Below are 25,242 nucleotides of genomic sequence, written 5' to 3'. Positions count from 1 at the left end.
ATCAGGGGTAAGGATGTACGGTTGGGGAATGGGTCTACGTGAGATACTTTTTGATGAGTCAGTGTGGGCTTGTTGGGCCGAAGGGCCTGTTTCCATACTGTAGGGATTCAGTGAAGGTCATCCCCTCAGCCTCTGCTGCTCCAGGGAAAGCAGCCCCAGCCAGTTCAGCCTCTTCCTATAGCTCAAACCCTCTAATCTTGGCAAGATCCTTAGAAATATTTTCTGAACTCTCTCAAATTTCACTGCACCTTCCCTTGGGCAGAGAGACCAACAGTATTCCAAAAGTGGTCGAATATTGTGTTACTTTACTATTGCTCTGTAAAAATTCTGGGACTCCCCCTCTCTCAGTATTTGTTTGTACTGAAGCAAATGCTTCAAAAAGGCAACTCGGTCACCTTTTCCTGGACAACTTCAGACTGGCAACAATTGACGATTTGCCTATGGCAGTCTCCTCACCTGAAAAATGTTAAAAATCACACAACATCCAGGTTATTAGACTATAACCTGATGTTGAGAGTGTGGTGCTGGAAAAGCACGGCAAGTCAGCCTGTGACCTGTCAGGCTAGGCAGGTCAGCTGACCAGCACCACACTCTCAACTCTGATCTCCAGCATCTCTCACCCTCCCTTTCTCCCATAACCTAGTGTTGTGTGATTTTTTTAAACTTTTCTACCCCAATCCAGCACCAGCACCTCTACATCACACCTTTGGAAATCCCGAGTTTATAAAAGGTGCTATAAAAATGCACCTTTTTAAAAATAATTTAACTTAACTTCAAAAGAAATGATTGAATCCGCAGCACTGGACACATGTTTGATGAAAGTTATATAAGGGACATTTCCTGAGCACAAACTCTCTTATTACGAACAATCCTTTGTGTTAAATACCACACTACTTTGGGGATTGGACTTCTTTTTTCTGGCACTCTGTCTGAAGACTGTCAAAACCACCCAAGAACACTGGAGTCTGGCTTTCACCAGCTATTCCTGACATTGGCAAGCAATCATTCATGGGTGCAAACATCTGGCATGAGACAGAACACAACACGCTCAAACACTGTGGAAAGAGGAACTTCCCCTGTTACTGGGGCTTTTCTGACAGAGACAGCTACGAGGAACACATTGATAGCTCGCAGATCTTCTGTGAAGTAATAAGCAGTACCTTGGAATTACAGCAAGGAGAGCACACATGTATTCAATGAAGGACAAAATTCTGATTGTGGCATTGCACGTTAGCAGAATTTATGTCTTTGTTAGCTTTGCTTTACCGTTACGTGCATTCGCTGGTCAGTAATCACAGATGTAACAGCTAAGCACAGCTCCCTGTGACAGCTCCTTCTGCACATTGATCAATTAATCCTTATGTGTTTAGTACTATTTCTTTCTATCCATTTATCTGTTTATGCCTACCTAAAAACACTAAGGAACTGTGGATGCTAGAAATCAGAAACAAAGTCTGAAATTGCTGGAAAAACTTAGCAGGTCAGGCACATCGGCAGAGAGAAAGTACAGTTAACATTTCGGCTCCAATGACCCTTCTTCAGAACTGGTCCTGGATCCAAAATGTTAACACTGGGGTGGCACGGTGGCTCAGTGGTTAGCACAGCTACCTCACAGCACCAGGGTCTCAGGTTTGATTCCAGCCTTGGGTGACTATCTGTGTGATGTTTGCACATTCTCCCCGTGTCTGCGTGGGTTTCCTCCGGGTGCTCCGGCTTCCTACCACAGTCCAAAGATGTGCAGGTGGTCAGGTGAATTGGCCATGCTAAATTGCCCATAGTGTGAGGTGCATTAGTCAGAGGGAAATGGGTCTGGGTGGTTTACTCTACAGAGGGTCAGTGTGGGCTTGTTGGGTGGAAGGGCCTGTTACCACACTGTAGGGAATCTAATCTAATCTGTTTTCTCTCCACAGATGCTGAGTTGTTCCAGCAATTTGTGATTGTGTATCTCTCTGGCTTCTCTACTTATCTGTCTACTTCTCTTCCTGTTGTAGTCATCTCTCTCCAGCCTTCCACTTCTGGCTAAAGATTGTAGCAAAGGCTTCTTTTGCATTGATGCACTCGGCTCCCCCAGCATTGAGGATGGGGCGATTTCTCTTCAGAGTCGAGAGTGTGGTGCTGGAAAAGCACAGCCGGTCAGGCAGCATCTAGGGAGTAGGAGAATCGACGTTTCGGGCAAAAGCCCTTCATCAGAAAAGTCATCTTGGGAAGAGGCTTTGCAGTGGTGTTGAAATGAACTAGTAGACGAAAGTGAGGATTGCAGATGCTGGAGCTCAGAGATAAGAGTGTGGCGCTGGAAAAGCGCAGTAGGTCAGGCAGCATCCGAGGAGCAGGAGAGTCGTCGTTTCGGGCATAACTCCTTCATCAGGAGATTTCTCTTCCCCAAAGGTATTGATAAATACCTGGCAAATGTATATAACAATTCTGTGATTCAATTCTGAAGCTGAAGTGCAATCTAAGTTCACAAAAACTATATTTGCTTGATATTTGTCAACACTTTTGGTGAAGAGAGATCACTTCTGGAAAATTAATAATCGTCCCAGTATCAGCTGCTGTTTGTGGGAGAGAGTTCCAGCCTCCTACCTCACTTTGTTTGCTGACTGTTACTGTCTGTGCCTCAGTTGGAAAACAGTTTTGTCTCTGAGGCTAAACATTTGGGGTTCAGGTCTCACCTGAAAAGCTTAAACATGCAATCAAGACAGGACTGAGGGAATATTGCTCTCAGAAAGTAAGTTCCAGTAAGCTGGCATTGGAGTGGGGCTTCGGAACCTGCGGTTCATCCAGTCCATTCGCTTTATTTTTGGTTTTTTTCTCTCTTTTCTTGTTACTTTTTTTTCTCTTTTATTTTACTTACCTCTTGTGGAAGAGCTGGTTCACGGTGACAGTATCCATGGCAATGAGTAGGCCCAATGCGGCCTTGTGGCAGCAAACCAAGGATCCTGAGAGCTTCTGCTGCGACGAGGCGGTCCTAGTGCCAGCTCACGGCTGCTGTGGCAGAGTTGGGTTTGGGCCTAGTATGAGACCTGGCGGCATCGGCAGAGGCTACGTTGGCAAGGCGTGCCTGAAACAGACTCATAATGACGGTGGAATTGAGTTTGGATTGGTGTGGTACCCAGCAGCAGCTGTATTGGCGAGATCCAGTGAGCACTTACAATGGCGAGGGTGTCTGTGAAGTCAAAATGGCGGTAAGGAGTGGTAATGTACATCTCAGTATCAGCACGGTGAAGGGGACTTGTGCCTAGTCACCAGGCCCATGGTCCATGGTAGAAGCTTAATAAGAAAGACAGCAAAATTGGATACTTTTTCTTTATTTCTATATTTTTCTGCATTTATATTCTATGTTTTGGTTTACTTTTCTCTGTTTTAAGATGGCAACAGAGAGTGGCGACACTACACAACATTTTTCTCTGTATTTCATAACAAAATGCACATGACATTAAACAAATCAATCAATTCAAATACTATTCTACCATTTGGCCCCTCATGTTTGCACCAGCTCTCTGAATGTCCACTGTGTATAGCAGCAAACACAGGCCATTCAGCTCATTGAGTCTGCTGCACCATTCGATGAGATCATGGCCGATCTGGTAATCCTTAACACCACTTTCCTTCCTTTTCCCCATCCACCTTTGATTCCCTTACTGATTAAAAGTCTGTCTATCTCAGCCATGAATATACTTAACGACCCAGCCTTGACAGCCCTCTGTGGTAAATAATTCCACAGATATCTACCTCAGAGAGAAGAAATTTCATCTCTGTCCTAAATAGTCTTGATGCTGAGATTATGCCCTTTGGTCCCAGACTCTCCCACAAGGGGAAACTATCTTTCTACATTGGCCCCGTCAAGTCCCCTAAGAATCGTGTATGTTGCAATAAGGTCATCTCTCATTCTTTTAAATTCCAATGTGTCTCGGCCCAGACTATTCACCTCTCCTCATAAGACAGTCACTCCACACTTAGTGTCTCAAGTATCATTCTCCTGCTTTCTCCCTGTAACCCTGCACATATCAAATAACAGCCTAATTCCCTTTCTAGTGTTTCAGTTGAATCTGCCTCCACTGAACTGTCAGGCAATGGATATCAGACGTGAACCATTCGCTGGATGAAAATAACTTTTCCCTTGTGTTGATTTTTTTCCTTCTTTAGCTGATTACTTTCGATCTCACTTATTGATGATCCTTTCACCAATGGGAGCGTGCTGCGCTTTGTTACCTTGTCCAGACCCCTCATGATTTTGAAGGCCCCTGTCAAATCTCCCCTCAGCCTTCTCCTCTCCAAGGGAAACAATCCCAACTTCTCCGAGCTATCCACATAACTGGAGTTTCTCATGCCTGGAGGCATTCTACGGAATCATTTCTGCACACTCTCCACCTTTTCAGCTGTGTATTTAAGACAGAGATGGGTAGGTTTGTGATTAGTAAGGGCACCAAGGGTTACAGGGAGAAGGCAGGAAAATGGGTTTGAGAAAGATATCGGCCATGATTGAACGACAGAGCAGACTAGATGGACCAGTTTCCTCATTTCCCCTCCCTTACCTTACCCCCAGTTCCAACCTTCCAGCTCAGCACCATCCTCATGACCGGTCCTACCTGCCCATCTTCCTTCCCATCAATGCGCTCCACCCTCCTCTCTGACCTATCACCTTCATCCCCACCCCCCCATCCCCTATTGTACTCTTTGCTGCTTTCTCTCCAGCCCCACCCCCTCCCATTTATCTCCCCACCCTGGAGGCTCCCTGCCTCCACTCCTGATGAAGGGTTTTTGCCTGAAACGTCGATTTTCCTGCTCCTCGGATGCTGCCTGACTGGCTGTGCTTTTCCAGCACCATTCTAATCTAGACTCTGATTTCCAGCATCTGCCGTCCTCACGTTTGCTTAGATGGACCAAATGGTCTAATTCTGCACTTATATCTTATGGTCTCATCTCTTTGGTTGAGATATTAATCAAGATGTCATGAGCTATTGAGAAAGATATACAGAGGAACCTCGATTATCTGGCATTTGATTATCCGAATATCGGATTATCCGGCAAGATCGCAATGTCCCGGTGCTCGGCTAAACAATGTTATCTGGCATTCGGTTATCCGGAATTTGATTAACCGAGCGAAATACTGTCTGCCTTCGGATAATCGAGGTTCCTCTGTAGTTCTTATAGCTAAAGAGAGAAAAGGTTGTGGGGTGAAAGCAGGAACAGTACTGAGATGGATGACCAGCTGTGATCATACTGAATAGTGGGGCAGACTCAAAGGGCTGAATGGCCTAATCCTGCTCCTCCCTTCTATGTTTTCTTTAACAGTACAGAGATGCGATGACAGCCTCTTGTTCCCTTGTGTCAAGGACTGACAATGTAAGGTTAGAAAGTCCTTTGGAAACCCGGCTGCAGAGTGTTGAAACATTGCAAACATGGCGGTGATCTGTAGGCTGGCTGCTGTGGTAACTGCTCCAAACCTTTTTATTTCTGCTTATGAACAACTTTTTATCAGGAAGTATTCTTCACGTTCATTAAATACCGAGAGGAGTATGTTTGGCCAAGACTGATGTTATGGATATTGCTCTGATTCTCTTTTGCTTAAACGCCTTCCTCCCACAAGTCCGTAGCTTGTAAAAATACCCTTGTTTCTTGTTGTCTAATTTACATCTAAAGCACAGACAGGACTCCAGATGGAGCAGAGGGTAATGGGAGGGGAGTTCAAGGCTCTTAAATGTTATCTGATTAGGTCATCAAACTGGGGCTGGGAAACCTTCAGGGAAGAACATTCCCAGTGTACTTGTCACAAGGGATCATTTAAGACTAGATTCTGAACACAACTTTACAGACAATGAGACTGCCTGCTAATGGAGAGGCAAGAGAGTCAGTCCTTGGCTCTCTATTCATACCACAGACCCCAATGTCTCAAACTAACCCTTTGGGTTAAAGAATGTTTGTATTCTGTCTCTCACTACTGCACCAGCCCATCTCAGTATAAGTCATAGATTCACAGAGACATACAGCATGGAAGCAGACCCTTCGGTCCAAATCATCCATGTTGACCGATATCCTAAAGTACCTGTAATCCAGTCCCATTTGCCAGCATTTGGCCCATATCCCTCGAAATCCTTCCTGCTCATATACCCATCCAGATGCCTTTTAAGTGTTGCACTTGTACCAGCTTCCACCACTTCCTCTAGTTAGACACCCCAAAAAACTGCAGCTGCTGGAATCCAAACTAGACAGGCAGGAGGCTAGAGGAACACAGGAAGCCAGGCAGCATCAGGAGGGAAAGGCAGGAGGCTAGAGGAGCACAGGAAGCCAGGCAGCATCAGGAGGGACAGGCAGGAGGCTAGAGGAACACAGGATGCCAGGCAGCATCAGGAGGGACAGGCAGGAGGCTGGAGGAACACAGGAACCCAGGCAGCATCAGGAGGGGGACAAATCACAGGGTTATACCTGAAACATTGACTTCTCCATCACTTGATGCTGTCTTCCTTGCTGTGTTCTTCCAGCCTCCTGGTTACCCAGCACTTCCTCTGGCAGCTCATTCCATAGATGCACCACCCTCAGTGTGAAAAAGTTGCCTCTCAGGTCCCTTTTAAATTTTTCCCTTCTCACTTTAAACCTAGGCCCTCTTTTGGACTCCCCTATCCCAGGAAAAAAGACCTTGGCCATTCACTGTATCCATGTCCCTCATGACTTTATAAACCTCGATAAGATCCCCCCTCAGCCTCTAAAACTCCAAGATTATCAGGGATATTCAGGAATGCAGAGTTGAGGTTAATCAGATCAGCCAAGGTCACATTGAATGGCAGAGTAGGTTTGAAGGGCTGAGTGGCCTGCCTGTTCTTGATCCTTGTTTGTAAGAATAAGCCTCTCCTATTGCTGAGGAGGAGATTTTTTGTGGAGAATTCATGGAGTTTTTTTTATTTGTTCATTTGTGCATCAATGTCTTGTCCAGCATTTTCTGTCCATCCCTAATTGCGTAGAGGACAGTTAAGGGTCAAACATATTGATTGAGTCTGGGAATGCATATATAAAAGGAAAGGTTACCATAATCTTACAAAGACATCAGACTACTCTCCCTGTTGAGACAGACAGACAAGGAGGTGGTGAGCTTAACCTAAGGGTTATCCTGCCTCAGGGTGAGGGAGAGAGGCTGAGAAGGAGAGGTAACCTTAGCGAGTGATGGTAATTGTACCCACACATTGGTATGACTCTACATCACAAACCAGGCATCCATCCAGCTGAGCTAACTGACTCTCCCCACCCCAGGATTCAAAGGCATGTCAGATCAGGCAAGAACAGCGTTTCCTGAAGGACGTCAGTGAAACAGATGGAGCCTTTTTTATAATCAACAATCGAGAATCTATTTGGTTCTACTCTAGTTCCAGATTTTCTTTTGTTGAACTGAACATCTTAACCAAGTTAGCATTTGAACTTGTCCCCACTAGCTTGGGATTCTGGACTTTTCATTCAAAAATTTTAAGTGGAACTAGAAGCACATGCTTGAATTCCGATATTTAGCAAGACCACCATTGATGGGTGAGGGCCCTTGTGGCGTGGTGCACTGTCCTTACCTTTGGACCAGGAGACTGAGATCTAGACCCACCCATTCGAAGGATGTACCGTGAAATGTCTGAACAGGTTGATTGACTGAAAATAAAAATGGGAGAAACTGAGGACTGCAGATGATGGAGAACAGAGTCAAAATGTGTGGATAGATAGATTCTTGTTGGACAGGGAAGCAAAGTTTATTGAGGCAATTAGGAACATGGAATACAAAATGACCTTATTGAATGGGGGAAGCAGGTTCAAGGGGCCGAATGATCTAAAGTCATAGAACCCCTACAGTGGGGAAACAGGCCATTTGGCACAACAGGTCCATTACCCTACATTTACCCCTGACTAATGTCTTTAACCTAAACATTCCTGAACACAGTGGGCAATTTAGCATGGCCAGTCCACCTAACCTGCACACATTTGGACTGTCAGAAGAAACCAAAGCACCCAAAGGAAACATGCAAATGCCACACAGAGAGTCACCCAAGGCTGGAATCAAACCTGGGTCCCTGGTGCTGTGAGGCAGCAGTGCTAACTACTGAGCCACCATGCTGCCTTATGTCAACATCTGCTCCTATTTCCTATGTTGTTAAATCAATTAGCACTCAACCTGTTCTTTATTGGCTATGACTGATTAATGAGCTGTTGCTTTCATTCTTCATTGCTTGGCTTCACTCTGCAATGCAAACCTGTCATCCAGCCAACTGAGCTGACCATCTCTTTCTCAAGGGCAATTAGGGATGGGCAATAAATGCCAACCTAGCAAGCGGTGCCAACATCCCATGAGGGAATTGAAGAAAGAGATCACTGAGCGTTCTGGGGGAAATGAGTTAATTGAGCTTGTTTGTCAGGAATTCTCAAACTCAGGTCATGCTTCACCAACCTTATAGAATTCTTTGAAGGAAAGAAATTAAATGGAGAAGTGAATTATGTGGATGTGGTTTATACAGAGTTTGAAAATGGCACCGCCTCAGAGATTTTTATCAAAAGGTTTGAATTGGAAAAGTGGGAGTAGATGAAGAGGACACAAAATATAGAGTGGCAATAAGCAGTTATTCAGACTGGAGCTGTGTTGAAGTCTGTCTTGGTTAGAACTGACAGAATTGGTTTCAACTTATTATTATCACCATAGAAGTGCACAGCACTGAAAGCAGCCACTCAGATATTGAAACGTACACCAATTCTTTCAAAGTTAACTCCACTCCCCATCCCCCACTGAAATCCTTTGTCTTTGATGTGTTTATACAGCTCACTGCGGAAAGTCACTGTTCAAGTATGCACCAGTTCCTTAATCTGTAAACCCTCAGGTTGTCACTGCTGGATTTGAACTGGCTTCACTCCCAGTATCAGTCCAGGCCAATAGTTTGGAGTCCGTTCCCATTACACTGCCACCTCCTGCTGAGGCTGCAGTTTTGGAAAATGCTGTTGCGCTAATTTGGAGTGAGGAAAAGACTGAGGGTGACTGTCGATGAGTTGGGAAGGAAGGTGCAGTTCAGTGCAAGGGGATATGAAATGATATAGCTGGGTGCAAGCACACAGGTTAAAGGGAGCAGAGAATCAAGGAAGACTGCATGAACAGTAAAAGATAACCCTTGTGCTGTGTACAGACTCCTTATCAACTTTTTGAGAACCCAGACATATCCCAATTTCTTCCCCTTGCATATCCCCTTCAATTTTCTAGGTACCATTAATAATGATACTTTCAGCTTTCCAGGGCCAAGCTTTGCAATTCCTTCCTAAAACATCTTGTTCGCTTCCATTTCTGCTGAGAAATTACCTCTCCATCCAAATGTTTAGTCACATGTGTTAAGGTTTCCCTAACACCATGAGATAAAGGAGCAGCAGGACGGCCATTCAGACCATCTAGCCTAGTCTCCCATTTGATGCGATCATGACTAATCTGATAATCCTCAACTCCACTGTCCGGCTTTTTCCCTTTAACCCTTGATTCTCTTCCCTATTAAGACTCTGTCTGTGTTAGCATTTGAATATACTTAATGATCCAGCCTTGACAGCCCTCTGTAGTATAGAATTCCACAGATTCACTATCGTCAGAGAAGAAATTCCTCAACATTTCTGTCATAAATTTGCGACCCTGTACCAGAATAAGTTGCACTGTCTGGTCCAAGGCTGCCTGATAAAGAGCAATCATCTCTCTGTATCTAGCCAAACAAGTCCCCTCTTAACAAGGTCACCTCTCATTCTTTTAAACTCCAGTGAGTACAAGCTTGACCTCCTCAGCCTCTCCTCATAAGACAATCCCCCCAGACCTTGTATCAGCCTAGCAGACCTTCTCTGCCTCCAATGTCAGTCTATTTTTCCTTGGAAAATGGGCCTGAAACTGTTGACAGTACTCCAGCTGTGTTCGGACTTATGCTTTATATGCTTACATTAGATTCCATGCAGTGTGGAAACAGGCCCTTCAGCCCAACAAGTCCACACTGACCCTCCGAAGAGAAACCCACCCAGACCCATTTCTTTCTGACTAATGCACCTAACACTATGGACAATTGAGCATGGCCAATTCACCTGGCCTGCACATCTTTGGATTGTGGGAGGAAACCGGAGCACCCCGAGAAAGCCCACGCAAACACGGGGAGAATGTGCAAACTCCACACAGACAGTCGCCCAAGGCTGGAATTGAATTAGGGACCCTGGTGCTGTGAGGCAGCAATGCTAACTACTGAGCCGCCATGCCGCCCATAACTACAACAAAACGTCCCTACTTTTATACTAAAACAAACACCAATATTCCATTTGCCTTTCCTGCAGAACTAGAATGTTAGTTTCTTGTGATTCATGCACAAGTATTCCCAACTCACCTCATCTGTAGCTTCCTGCAGTCTTTCTCCATTAAATTAATATTCAGCTCCTCTATTCTTCCTGCCAAAGTACATAATCTCACATTTTCTCACATGATACTCCATCTGCCAAGTTTTTGCCCAATCGCTTAACCTGTGTGTATCCCTTTGCAGTGTCTGTGAGTCATCCTTACCATTGTCCTTCCCACCTATTTTTATGTCATCCACAAATCTGGCAATAGCACGTTCATATTCCTGATGCAAGTCTTGAATATATATTGTAAATACATAGCACTGATCCCTGTGGCACACCACTACTTACAGGTTTATATCCTGAAATGTTAGGAGAAAGTGAGGACTGCAGATGCTGGAGACCAGAGTCAAAAAGTGTGGCGCTGGAAAAGCACAGCAGGTCAGGCAGCATCCGAGGAGCAGGAGAGTCGATGTTTCAGGCATTCTTGATGGAAGGCTTATGTCTGAAACGTCAATTCTCCTGCTCCTTGGAAGCTGCCTGAACTGCTGTGCTTTCCCAGTGCTACACTTTTCGATCTTGAAATGCTCTGAATTCTCTGTCTCCTTTGAGTTAGCAAATCCATGCTTTGACTAGACTTTAGTTTTGTCCATTTTTAGTCTTGAGATGCATCTTGAAATTTTTTTGCCATACAAAAGGTGCTATGTAAATGTAAATCATTGATGTTATGGAATGCTCAGGATTTAAACTACTGCCTGATAGTGGTTCCTGTCCCATTTCCCTGTCACAGAGGCGTATCCAATGTGGAATTTCCTTGAATACACTGTCAGTTGTGATCAGGTCTGCAATCCCTGGACCTGTTTGAAGTAATACCTCTTGATGCGAGTATAATACACGTCAGCGGCTTATGGCAGTTTCTTTTGCATCTGGTGCTCTTTTTAAGGAGTGCTGAGGTCCCTGAGGAACCTCATGTAGCTCAGTCGCAGGGCATCTCAGCTGTCAATTCCCCTTCAGTTACCACACTCTGTCCAAGGTCTTTCCTCTTTTGCGATGGGGACTGTCCTAAAGCAGGAATATGGAGGTGCAGGTTTTCAAATCTCTCTCCCAGGCAGCGTACACAGGCAAAGGAAATTGAAGTGCACGATTAAGGCCAGGATATTCTTATACTTCAGGCAATTTAACAGGAAAGAGCTGCCTTTGGAGTTGCTTCCTTAATTAGGATTAATTAATAGGCAGATTTTTTTTGGATTTAGATTATCAGGAAGGCTCTGCTTTGTATTCCTCACCAATATTGTCAAATAAGCAGACTGCAAAACAGAAGTAAGGACCTTATCTTTCTTTTTCAGAGGGGCAAGGCAATTCTTGGGAGGCTGAGGGGTGACCTTATAGAGGTTTATAAAATCATGAGGGGCATGGATAAGGTAAATAAGCAAGATCTTTTTCCTGGGGCGGGGGAGTACAGAACTAGAAGGCATAGGTTTAGGGTGAGAGGGGAAAGATATAAAAGAGACCTGAGGGGCAACTTTTTCATACAGAGGGTGGTACGTGTATGGAATGAACTGCCAGAGGAAGTGGTGGAGGTTGGTCCAATTACAGCATTTAAAAGGCATTTGGATGGGTGTATGAATAGGAAGGGTTTAGAGGGATATGGGCAAGTGCTGGCAATTGGGACTAGATTAGGTTAGGATGCCTGATCGGCGTGGACGAGTTGGACCGAAGGGTCAGTTTCTGTGCTGTACATCTCTATGGCTCTATGAGGTAACGTGCCCTTCCTCCATTTCCACACCACACTGCTTCACAAAGTATTAATATTGAGATCTATAGTGGGGGGAGCGGGGGGGGGGGGGGGGAGGGGTGGTGGAAATTGCTGGGGGTGGGGGTGGGGGGGCAGTGAGGACACAACAAAAGCTGTTGTCATAGGGTCATAGAGCCATAGGATCAGAAGGCATAGAGTCATAGAGTCATACAGCATGGAAACAGACCTTTCGGTCCAACCAGTCCATGCTGGTCACAAACCCAAACTAAACTAGTCCCACTTGCCTGCACTTGGCCCATATCCCTCCAAACCTTTCCTATTCGCGAACTTATCCAAATGTCTTTTAAATGCCGTAACTGTACCTGAAACCATCACTTCCTTTGGCAGTTTATTTCACACTGGAACCACTGTCTGTGTAAAAATATTACCCCTCATGTCCGTTTTAAATCTTTCTCCTCTCACCCTAAAAATATGCCCTCTAGTTTGAAATCCCCCACCCTGACATTTACCTTATCTATACCCCTCATGATTTTATAAAACACTGTAAGGTCACCCCTCAACTTACTGCACTGCAATGGAATAAGTCCCAACCTATCCAGCCTCTCCTTATAACTCAAATCCTCCATTCCCGGTAATGTCCTAATAAATCCTAATAAACCCTCTTCATTATAACAATATCCAGCCTCAAGCAAGGCCTAGTTGGGATGCTCTTTGGAGAGCTGGGGTGGCCTCCATGGATTGGATTGCCTACTTCCACACTGTAGGGATCATATGTAATGATGAACCTTTTAAAAATACAAGTTTGGCCTCATCTGGAGTTTCTTGTTTAATTTCGGGCACCACTCTTTAGGAAGAAGATGAAAGCAGTTAAACGATTGCAGAAAAGGTTTGTGATGATAATTTCAGAGAGAATGCACTTTGGTTACATTGACAGGTTGTGGAAACACAGGTCATTCTCTTTCAAGAGGAGATTTGATTGATGTCATTAAATCATGAGGGGCCTGGGCTGTGGAGACTATTCCCATTGACTGAAGATTATGTCACCGTTGTTTTGTGGGACTGACATTAACCACAGCCAGCATATGGAAGTCTCTTCTAGAAAGGACAAATGATACTTGGCTCAAGGGTTAGCACAGCTGCCTCAAAATGCCAAGTACCTTGGTTTGATCCCAACCTGAGTGAAGTTTGCATATCCTGCCCGTGCCTGCATAGGTTTTCAACCATAGTCCAAAGGTGTGCAAGCTTGGAGGATTGGTCATGCTAAATTACCCACAGTGTCCAGGCTAGGACAGTTAGTCATGGGAAATGCAGGGTTACAGAGATGAGGTGGGCCTGGGTGGGATGCTCTTCAGAGAGTCGGTATGGACTCGATGGACCAGTTCCACATTGTAGGGATTCTCTACTGGGTCAATTATTAACTGCAAATCTGAGCTCCCTAGATTCTTATTCTCTAATGATGCTAAAGGACCTGGAACAAAGTTGGACTCATGGAATTGGGTCACAGAATAGACATGATTAGATTAGATTCCCTACAGTATGGAAACTGGCTCTTTGGCACAACTAGTCCACACTGACCCTCTGAAAAGTAACCCACTCAGACCCATTCCCCAACTAATGCACCTAACTCTATGGGCAATTTAGCATGGCCAACTCACCTAACCTGCACATCTTTGGACTGTGGGAGGAAACCCACACAGGCACTGGGAGAATATGCAAACTCTACACAGACAGTCACCCAAGGCTGGAATCGAACCAGGGTCCCTGGTGCTGTGAGGCAGCGGTGCTAACCACTGAGCCACCATGCTGTTGCAGCTTTCTACAGTTTTTCTGCATTTAAATAGTTCACTCTATTGTTCTCCCTTCAAAATGAAGCTGACATTTCCCAAACTATATTCTATTTGCCAACTTTTGCCGACCTACTAAAATATCAATCTATATTTCTCTAAACTGCTTGTATAGCTTCCACAGTGGGTCTTCCCACCTATTGTTATGTCATCTGCAAATCTGGCTACAGTACCTTTGCTTCCTTCCTCCAAGTCATTAATACATATCGCAAACAGTTGCGGTCCCAGCCCGTGGAACCCCATTGGTAACAGGTCAACGACCTGAGAAAGAACCCCTCGTTCCCACTTGCTGTTTTCTGCCCATTAACCAATCCTCTACCCATGCCAATATAGTAGTCCAACACTGTGGGCTCTTCTCTTATGACTGAACCTTTTGTGAAGTACCTTGTCAGCAAGAATATTTTCCTACATCAGCTACTATAAGTTTTTTTTTCATCTAAAATGTCAGAGACTTTATAAACTGTGAAGTGTTCTATGTCTCTTGTAAGCAAAAGTACCTTGAGAAAGACAGGGACAGCATGCCCTGGCAAGACAAAAGGATCATCTCAGCAAACCCTATTGACAAGAACGTGAAGAGCCTTCGGAGGGTCGGTGTGGACTTGTTGGGCCGAAGGGCCTCTTTCCACACTGTAGGTAATCTAGTCTAATCTAATCTAATCTGCCTAGAGTGAGGAACTAAATATAGGTTTTGATGATCACTGTAATCCCCAACAAGGCCTGATAAGACAGAGTCGCTTTAGTGACTATTTTCCTTTCTGTTGTTGTGGTCAGAGGCTGGTAATATCCACCCACCCACCCCTCAACCTCCATCTTCCAGAAAGTCCTGGCCACTGGACTCTATGATCTGAGAATATAAATTGAATGTGAAATATTGAGATAATGAGCCAGAGGAGGAAGTAAGAAACCTTTGTTTAACAGCAAGTGGATGTGATGTGGAATATACTGCATGCTCCTCCAGTGGAAACTGTTTTCTGATTTGAGTTGAATTATTAGTGTTGCATGTACCTAGATACAGTGAAAAGCTTTGTTTGATAGCCCTGGGCCGAGCCTGTCATAGACAGCGTCAGAATACTTTTGGTCACCAGATATGCGATGGCACATCCCTGGAGCTGGTAGGATGTGAACCCAGCCCTCCTGCCTCAGACATAGGGGCACTACCACTACACCACAAGAGCCCAATAACCAGTGTTAGTGCTGAAAGATTCTATCATTCTGAGTGTGAAATCTCAGCTGAGTCTGACCAACAGCAATTGTTGCGAAAATGTGTTGAGTAAAAGTGTCTGAACCGTGGCTCAATTCTCTCCACTAGTGATTTGTAAAAGGATTTAATTTATTCCTTATTGCTAATCCTGAAGAAAGCACACTTGCCATCCAAGCATAATTCTGAGCTGAGTGTCAAATTCGAATCTGTTCAATTGATTTCCTAGTCTCTGGCATTGCACTAAGGCATCTCTTCCAAGCAAAACATGTTACTCTAGACTCTTTATCCAAGGGTGAAATGTTCCTTGATTCTCTGCTGCTGTTGCTAACCACAATGTTCATATTCCTGCGCTGCAGAACCTAATGATGAAAGTAGAAGACAGAAAAACAGCCCCTTTCATATCAGTTTGTTATTAGTTTCGAGAAGTTTTCTGCCTTCAGCTTATTCACTCACTGACATCTCTAAACCACCCAAACCCCTTGGTTACATTTCACCCTCCAACTCACTCTCAAATAGCTGAAATTCCATAAATAAACCTCATGAACTCCTCAATTAGATTCCAGTCTGTAACTCATTTCTGGATATCTGTTATTCCAGATATATATAAATCCCTAAAGCCCTTGATTAAGTTCCAGTCTGTGCCTCACTCCCAGGTATCTGTTATTCCACATATAAACCTCATGAACTCCTCAATTAGATTCCAGTCTGTAACTCATTCCTGGTATCTGTTATTCAATATATAAAGTCTTTGAACTCGTCAATTAGATTCCAGTCTGCAACTCATTCCTGGTATCTGTTATTCAATATATAAAGTCTCTGAACTCATCAATTAGATTCCAGTCTGTAACTCACTCCCAGTTATCTTTTATGCTATACATAAACCACCTGAGCCTCTCGATTAGATGTCAGTCTGTAACTGATTCCTAAGATCTGCTATTCTACATGTAAACCACCCAGATCCTTGATTAGATTCCAGTCTGTAATTCACTGCGGATAATGGTCATTCTATCATTAAACCACTGAAAAAATTCAATTAGATTGCAATCTGTAGCTCCTGATGTTCTGGATTAACAAGATATTGTAATGTGTGTGAAGAATGCAGTGAAATCATACAAATACTTACATAAAGTACAGAGCACAGGACACACATTTCAAACCAATGCCATGGTCTTTATGCCCTACCTTCCTGTAGAAACATCCTCTTGATAGAATGCAACAGAGCACAGTGTCATGCTGGAGGGTATAAACCAACAGGGGTAAATTCAGATGTGGGGAGGAGGTGTGGGTGCTCTTAATGTGCTGGGTTCTGACCTGAACCTGCCATACTGTTGTCAGTCCAGTTAGGTCCATGTGCTCACCCAGCGGTAATCTTCACTGGGTTCTGTCACTATATACTTCAACACAAGCTGAAATAAGATACAAAAGCGTGCACGAATCTGAACTATCGATAGACTATAAGGAGCTGGAGCGAAAGTCGGCTGTTCGGCCCATCAAATCTACTCTACCATTCAATATCTTGATGGATACCCACGTATCTTCCTTGTTAAGTGTGTTTGGTGATCGACTTCCTCTTTCTTGAAACTGTATCTCACTTTTAACACGTTCTTTATGTCAATGATGCTACTTGATTGCAGAGGTGAAGAGGAGGCAGTATGTCTGGAGAGGTTAATTGTGGTTAGATTCAGAGAGGTCTGAGCATAGAAAAAGGCCTTTTCGAGTCTGCGCTGGTGAAAAACAATCAGCAAACTATTTGTATCCCATTCTCCAGCACTTGGCCCATGGCCTTGATATCACAAGGGCACATCTAAATACTTTCCCAATGGGATGAGGGTGTCTGTCTCTACCATCCTTACAGGCAGGGAGTTCCAGATTACTGCCACCCTCTAGGTGAAAAAATGTTTTCTCACATGCCCGCTGAACGACCCACCCTTGACCTTAAATTTATGCTCCCAGTCGTTGATCCCTTCATCAAGGAGGGCCGATCCCTCCTGCCTATCCTACCTATGTCCCTCAGAATTTTATAGAATACAGTCAGGTCTTCCCCTCAGTCTCCACTGCTGTACGGAAAGAAATCTCAATCTGTCCGATCTCTCCTCATAGCTAAACCCCCCAGTCAAAGGAACATCCTGGAAAATCCCCTCCCCATGGCTACCGCATCCCTCAGACCTGTGCTATATGGGAGAGGATGGTGTTTCCTGCACTCAGTCAATCAGTCAAGGTGAGCAGCTGTCTTTATCCTGAGGATTGAAGTCTGGTACCTAAGCAGACTCCAACACATAAAATGGACATCTCAATCAGATCAGGACAAGGAGGGAGATGCACATTGATAAGGTGCTGGGCTAGCTTTTACATTGAAACTTTTACTGTGATGTCAGATGGACATAAACTCATTTACCGCAGTGCTATTGGTTGGAGGTTGTCGTGTGCTAGCAGAAAGATTTACAATTATCTCTCTCCTTTCATGAACATAAGTCAAAGTTCTTTACAGCTTATAAAGTACTTTTGAGTGTCATCTGCTGTAACATTGTAAGCACAGAAAGTCAAATGTATCTCATTATAATGCACAACCTCTCCTCCTCCTTTCCTCCCTCTATCTGATTCTCTGTCCTACAAACAATATGAAGTGGAGTAATGGGGTGGCACTGCGGCTCAGTGGTTAGCACTGCTGCCTCACAGCACTAGGAACCTGGGCTCGATTCCACCCTCAGATAACTGTCTGTTTGGAGTTTGCACGTTCTCCCTGTGTCTGTGTGGGTTTCCTCCCATAGTTCAAAGATGTGGAAGTCAGGTGGATTGGCCATGGGAAATGCAGGTTACATAGCTCTTCAGAGGGGCTATGCAGACTCGATGGGGTGAGTTGCTTGCTCCCACACTGTAAGGTATTCAAGGATTCTAAGAATGTCCCTTTCTTTGTAACACTTTGGCATCTTTACGGTTAACAGAACAATCACAACAATGTCTTGACTATCTGCAACTTGCTTAGTGATAGTTTCCAAGGTATCTTGCTGCTTAGACAGTCCTTTGGGGTTGGAGTTGCCATGGAAAGCTGGTTTGCCATAAAGCAGCATGGGTTAAATTCCCAAACTGGCTGAGGTCACCATCTTCTTCACCTCACCCCTCGCCTGAGGCATGGTGACTCTTAGGCTAAACTCACCCCCAGTCAGCTCTCGCTAAAGGGCAAGCAGCCCCACGGATACTTTAGGACTCTGACAACTTCACATGGGTAATGAAGATGATCAGTTCCATGTGTTCAGAGACGGCTTATAAGTTCACCACTACCACGTATAGGGCAGCTGGTGCTAGTGGAGTTAAATAGGGAATGGTGCAACACAGACCAAAAGCTGCGGCAGAAAGAAAGTGAACTCCAAGGCCCATTAGGTATTGGAGGGAGCATCATTGTTGCACTGGTAATAGAACATCCATTCATAAGAATGTCAGGTGTGAGTCAGAGGGTACAGTTTTGATTATGCTCCTACCAGACCTGAGAGCACTCGGGTGGATGAGGATGTCCAACTTTCTGGTCCAACTAGAAGAGTTTTGTTGTGTTAACAATATAAAGTTTATTGCATTATTGCAGCCATTATAACAATTTACATTGCTTAAACCACATTATTACAGAGAATGAAAGGTGCACTCTGTCTCCTGCATACTCCATCAGGCCAAGTCTCTGTGACATTATCACTCCAGTGGTGCTTATTGCATGCAATCAGGTATTACTCCTTCCACACTCCTAGACATTGTGTCTGGGTTGAAGGAAGGTGCTTTCAGTTCTGTTATAGAGAGTTTGGAGTAGAATCAAAGTCAGAGTTGAGATACTGTCTCGTGTATGAAGTGTTAAACCATTACTCCGGACTGCCCCCTTGGCTAGATATAAAATATCCCACACCTTCTGTTTGGAAGAAGCTCAGGGTAGCTTTCCACAGTTACCTGTAGCTAACCAATGTTAGTTAACAAGATTATCTGGATATTATCTGAATGCTGTTTGTGGGAGCTTGCTGTGAGCAAATTGGTTGCAGTACCTCCGACATTATAACAGTGTTCACACTTCAAAGAAAGTCGAGCGTTGGCTGTGAAACGACTTTGGACATCCTCAGGTTGTGTAAGATGTGATAGGAATGCAAGTTATTTCCTTTTTGCACAGGGTCAGTATAGTTTGTGAATGTGCACAGAAGAAGGAAAAGGAAGCGCGGGTCCTAGCCCAGCACCCTGCCTCCTGACCTGAGCACAGTGACCTTTAACCCAAGCCCCGTGACCCCTGACCCCATCCCAAACACAGCAGTCCTCCAAGAATGTCAGGCTTTGATTATCTGATCTCGGTATTACCCCTACTCCCCGTCACATCCTGGGCTCTGAACGTGTATCTTTAAATGTCACCACTTTTCTAGAGTGAAAAAGCTCCAACTATTCAATTTTTCTCTGTAACTGGCGCTATCCTTGACGACAATCAGATTGAGAAAGACACAGAAGATAGTTTACATTTGTCATAGTTCCTTAGACTGTCATTTGTAACTTTGAGAAGAGGGGAGAGACCTGATTGGAAGAACTCAAACTTAGTTTGTCAGGGAATGATGGTGATAATGTGGGAGGAGTCAACCTGTTTGAGGAGGAAGTACTGACCCTCCTCAAAGGTCTATCACTGATTTTTAAAGGTGGAAGTCAAAAGGCACCGAATCTTCACTGACTGCCATTCTCTTCCTGTCAATATTGTGGGAGAGGGATGGGGAGCTGGAGTGGGGGAGCAGACAAGAGGCATTATAAATGACCTTAGCAGTTAAAACCAGGAGAAGATCTCCTATACACTAATCAACTTCCCGTCTGTCACCTTCCCCAGCTTAAACCCTTCCTCATCCAGATATCATGTGGATCCTGTCAGAGAGAAAACTTGCTGACATTTGAAAGGTGACCATACTTTAGGAAGGACTCAAACCTTTGAAAAAGGGGGCAGCAGAGATTTACTGGAATGGGTCCAGAGATGAGGGATTATGGTTATGAGGTTCTGGCGTTGTTCTCCCAGAGCAGAGAAGGCAGAGAGATTTTACAGAGATGCTGAAAATCATAACAAACTTAGATTGACTAAATAAAGAGGAATTGTTCTCAGGGGCTGTAGTCTCAATAAACAGAGGACACAGATTGACAATGTTTGGCGAAAGAAACAGAAACAAAATTAGGGAAAAGACACTTCAACCCAAACAATACTGAGAACAGGAGTTAGCAAGTTTTGTGTAAAATTAACAATCGATGCAAAATGGAGTTTTGCCGTTTCTAAACCACAGCAAATTAGTTGCTGTCTATTCTTGATGAATAATTTATATACTTTATAAATAAATACACTTTGAATTTATGTATCAATAGACAGAAATCAAATTTAAAATGCACTACTTCTGAATTGTTGCAATTTTGAAATCCATAATTTGTCAGTGAAGTCATACAGTCATAGAGTCATATGGCATGAAATCCAAACAGTCCACGCTGACTACGTTCCCAAACTAAACTCGTCCCACCTGCCTATATTCGGTCCATATCCCTCCAAACTTTTCCTATTCATGTTCTTACCTAAATGTCTTTTAAATGTTGCAACTATATCTGCATCCACCACTTCCTCTATGTAAAAAAACATTGCCCCACATGTCCTTTTGAAATCTTTCTCCTCTCACCTTAAAAAAATGACCCTTACTTTTGAATTCTCCCACCCTGGGGAGAAGACCCCTAATATTCACCTTATCTATGTCCTTCGGTATCGTAACCCTTAGTTCTTTCAAACAAACTTTAACTGAAGTTACATAAAATTAAGATAATGCTTATGACCTGAAATAAAATAACTTCTAATTGGACATTAACAGTCGTTTATCTTCTCAGCTATATTTAAAACTATAATGGCTGGAATTATAAGCTGTTCTTACAATTAAAGATATCATTATCTCTCAACTTGGTGTAGTCATACCACTTGCACAGGTTTATTTTGAGCACTACGATGTTTCTCATTAAAATAACCATTTGAATGTGTAGAATGGCAGCAGAATGATCCCCAATTAAAAACACAGCATTTTCTTGACTGACTTCCTTTTAGACTTCTTAAAAATGTTAATCTAACTGGGGAAAATTGGGAGCCGCAAATGAAATGGTAAAGGGTCACAGGTGAAAATCAAAAATTAATCTTATGGGGTCATTCAGTTCCCATCAGGAAAAGATTCTTGATTTCAAGAGAACGGAGACACATGGGACTGGATATTTGGTTCATTCAGCTCATTCCTGGGATGAAGGGGTTATTTTTTGAGAAAAACTTGAACAGCTTGGGGTATCCATTAAGGGTTAGTTTACCCAGCAGGGCAGTGGGTTAGAAAGGGCAGAGTGCAGACTGGAGTTTGTATTAAAATATGAAATGCAAATAAACAGTTGTAGAGGTCAAACTGACTTCTGCTTCTTGTTTCAGTAAATGGAGGATTAACATGTAACAGTGCACGCAAGAGAATAAAGTTGCTGACAAGGAAAAGTTCTGTGTCTTAGTTCCTGATTCACTGCCTGGCAATGAGCCATTTAACGTTCTGCTTTTCTATGTTATGATCGCATGAGCTGTGCAGCCTGAGAGGCTAGTGACAACCAATTCAACAGCCGACAAAATTGGATAAACACTTAAAGAGAAAAATATCGCAAGGATATGGGAAAAGAGCTGGAAGAGTGGGATTAACTGGGTTGTTCTTGGAAATGTCACAGCAATTGATTTTAAAACATCAGAATCAGCCCAGGTCTTGCCAAATGTCTGAGATCAGTCAATGGGAGCAAAGGGCACTCCATCTGCCTTGCTAATCTCTCTCTCAGCTTGAGTGCTCTTCCCCAGGAATCTGTCTCAGCCTTCTCCAGCACAAAACTTTCAACTCATTTCCAGACAATGCGCACAGTTTTTTTGGTGGTAAAGTTTGTTGGGAAGTTTCTCCAATAATTTCTGTCATTGTGCCAGATACGCGCGTTTCTTTTATTCTTCCATGGGATTTGGGTGTTGCTAGCAAGGTTAGCTCTTCATACCCATCCCTGATTCCCCTGGAAAAGGCTCTGGTTAAACAATCATCTTCAACATGTGACAATGCTGTAGCTTCAAGAGGTACATTTTGCCCTGAGATTGAGATTGAGATTGAATGGGAGGTGCCAAGCAAATAGCTTGTGAGGCCTCGAGTTTTGAAAAGTTGGAACAATAGAAGCAGCCTGGAAGGGCGTGGCCAGCTCTCACAGACCAGGATTTCCAGTTTCTTGAGTTTCTTAGGTTTAGCTTTAGGCAGAAGCTGCTGGAATTTTGAAGAAGTAGAGGTTATTTTTTTTCCCTCTCTCAGTTACTGCTAAAAGCTGGGGTTTCTTTTCTTACTGTAGGTGTTGCATGTGAGAAAATCTGATCTCGGAATTTGCCTTTTTGACAAGGGGTGTGTTTATGGAATATTACTATATTGGAACACTTGATAGTTACTGTATCTATTAGACTGTTAAGTTTTCCAGTAGAGTTAAGTTATTCTAAGTTCTTTTTCTTTTGTTGTATTTTAACTGTAGTGTTTGAATAAATAGTGTTATGCTTAACGTCAACTAGATTGACCAGTCATAGAGCCACAGAATCATAGAGATGTACAGCACAGAAACAGGCCTTTCCATCCAACTCGTCTATGCCAACCAGATACCCCAACCTAATCTAGTCCCATTTGCCAGCATTTGGCCCATATACCTCCAAACCCTTCCTATTCATATACCCATCCAGATGCCTTTTAAATGCTGTGATTGTACCAGCCTCCACCACTTCCTCTGGCAGCTCATTCCATACACGTATCACCCTCTGTGTGAAACAGTCACCTCTTAGGTCCCTTTTAATTTTTTCCCCTCTCACCCTAAACCTATACCCTTTAGTTCAGGACTCTTCCATCCCAGGGAAAAGACCTTATCTTCAAAGTTTGGGAGAAGATTTGTAGCTCGGGTGCTCGTTGTTGTGGTTGTTGTTGTGTCTAGGTGACATTCTCAGTGCTTTAATGCCAGAGGAAAGATCACAGAAGCGACTCCCAAGCACTGAGGATGTCACCTAGACAGAGGACGAAATGTCTGCAACACAAATTCCCCCGCTCGGCGAACAGAACCACAACAAAGACCTTATCTATTCACCCTATCCATGCCTCTCATTATTTTATAAACCTCTATAAGATCACCCCTTAGCCTCTGACAGTCCAGGGAAAACAGCCCCAGCCTATTCAGCCTCTCCCTATAGCTCAAACCCTCCAACCCTGGCAACATCCTTGTAAATCTTTTCTGAGCCCTTTCGAGTTTCATAACGTCCTTCCAAAAGGACTGAGACCAGAATCACACATATCTGAAACACAGCATTTTACATTTACCATTAAAATAAGTGAAAGTTAAGGTTGAGGTTACCTTCTAAAAATATTTTGAGGGGGTTTGGTCTGTTTCACAACAAACATGACAGAGATGAGCACTAGATACACCTTATCTTCGTCAACAACTGTCATAAAACCAAGTGACCTACCATGGTTGATCCCAGTGGAGTTGAAAGTAGAGTGTGAAACAGATCATTAATTATTTCTGTTCTTCTTTATTTTTATGTTTGTAGCACTCAAGATGAAAATCAAGGAGATAAAGAGGGAGAAAGGAGATCGCAAAATAATCTCGCAGAGGAAGAAGAAAGTGCTGAAGATGGGACCTTTGAAGAAGAAAGATCTGAAGAAGTTGGTTCTGTTCATAAAAAATGGAGCAACTTGCCCTTGTAACCAGCTGGAGAATCCGAACAGCAACTTCCTAATAATGGGACGGAAATGGGACAACCAGTTTCTCCTCACTGTCATCCACAAGTGGGACAAGAAGAACAAGGATTTGCGCTACGCTGTAAAAATAATGAAAACCTATCAATGCCCAACATATCATCATGTCTTTCAATGACTGTCTTCAGAAAGAAATTTACTTGGAAAGTAAAGTGAAACAAAAATTGCTTTTATAGTGTCATATAAAAAAATGTACACTCTTCCAGTCTTATTGACCAAATTTGTCCTTATATAATGATTCCTTTATAATCGATCTTGTCTCAATAGCCAGATGAAATAGAAAGTTAAAATGTGCTTTGAATTATGAAAGTGATTGATGATTCAATACTTAAAAGATCAGAGGGCAAACAATAAGCTGATTTCTCTCTCTCTCTCTCTGTCTCTATCTATTTTCCCTCTTCAAAAATAATATCATTACACATGAGGAACATTGAGTTTCCATGCCATGTGGGAACAAAGTGAATTAGGGGATGTGTTACTAATGGATGTCACTGTGCTTTGGAACACTCCAGTGAACAACCAACTTTGTGGATATCGTATTGTTTAAAACTGAATGAAAACTTTCTGCAATAAGAGTTGATCTTCTGGATATGACACAGATTCCTGGGTTGGGTGAGATTGAAGGACATAAGTCTGATTGGAAATGAAATCAGAATTGACAGCATGGTTGTCATGCTTGAGAGTGTGTTGCTGGAAAATGGTTTATTTCATTTTCCAACCTATTTGACACCCTACCTAACTTTAAAGGCAGAACTGCTTTATTCTGGTGTCATACACTTTGATGAGGATTGTTGGCTATCATTATGCCAATAGTTATCCTGGTGATCTACTGTGGATTCAATGTTTGTATGTCCTGAAACCATCAATGTGAAAAAGTAACTGTACTCTTAAGGCATGGTAATAGCAGAGAGTTATACTTCAATGTATGCCTATATGCATCTTCATGTATGTTAAAACTACATACCAACAGTGATTATTGTGTTTCTTTTTAGAATATTATTTCAACTTGCAATTTTTTTTAAATGCCTAGCAACGCACTTCCAATCTGAGGTGCCTCTCGCAGGTCACCTTGGCCAAGAACTTACACACTTTTAAATAATAAAAAGTAAGTAACCTAAATTAATGCAATGGTATGTATTAAGTATCTTAGTGAGTGTTACTTTTGCAGTTCCCCCTTTATTTGAAGGGGCGCTGTTTGTGTCACTGCAGGGGGAGAGGCAAGTCACCAAGGCTTCTTCAATCACACAACCCAAATCTGCGACCCCCATCATGTCTGATAGATGGTATCATCTTCAAAGCTCACACGTCATTCTGACTAGAGATCATTTTTTTTTCTTTATT

The 25,242-nt window shown here is 43.3% G+C and overlaps 1 protein-coding gene across 1 annotated transcript in view; it reads left to right on the top strand.

The window, feature by feature from the left end:
- sfrp5 (secreted frizzled-related protein 5) overlaps window positions 1–25,029 on the top strand; it is a 78,256-nt gene extending 53,227 nt beyond the window's left edge. Inside the window, exon 3 of the mRNA XM_060842495.1 lies at window positions 23,694–25,029. Within this exon, the coding sequence (XP_060698478.1) occupies window positions 23,694–24,019 (326 nt within the window). The 3' untranslated portion in view covers window positions 24,020–25,029. The remainder of the gene's footprint in view (window positions 1–23,693) is intronic.
- Window positions 25,030–25,242: the final 213 nt, after the last annotated feature.

Source organism: Hemiscyllium ocellatum, chromosome 22 (genome assembly GCF_020745735.1).
Source record: "Hemiscyllium ocellatum isolate sHemOce1 chromosome 22, sHemOce1.pat.X.cur, whole genome shotgun sequence".
Taxonomy (NCBI): domain Eukaryota; kingdom Metazoa; phylum Chordata; class Chondrichthyes; order Orectolobiformes; family Hemiscylliidae; genus Hemiscyllium; species Hemiscyllium ocellatum.
The sequence above is the reverse complement of the archived record's forward strand: the minus strand, read 5'-3'. Positions and strand labels throughout refer to the sequence as shown.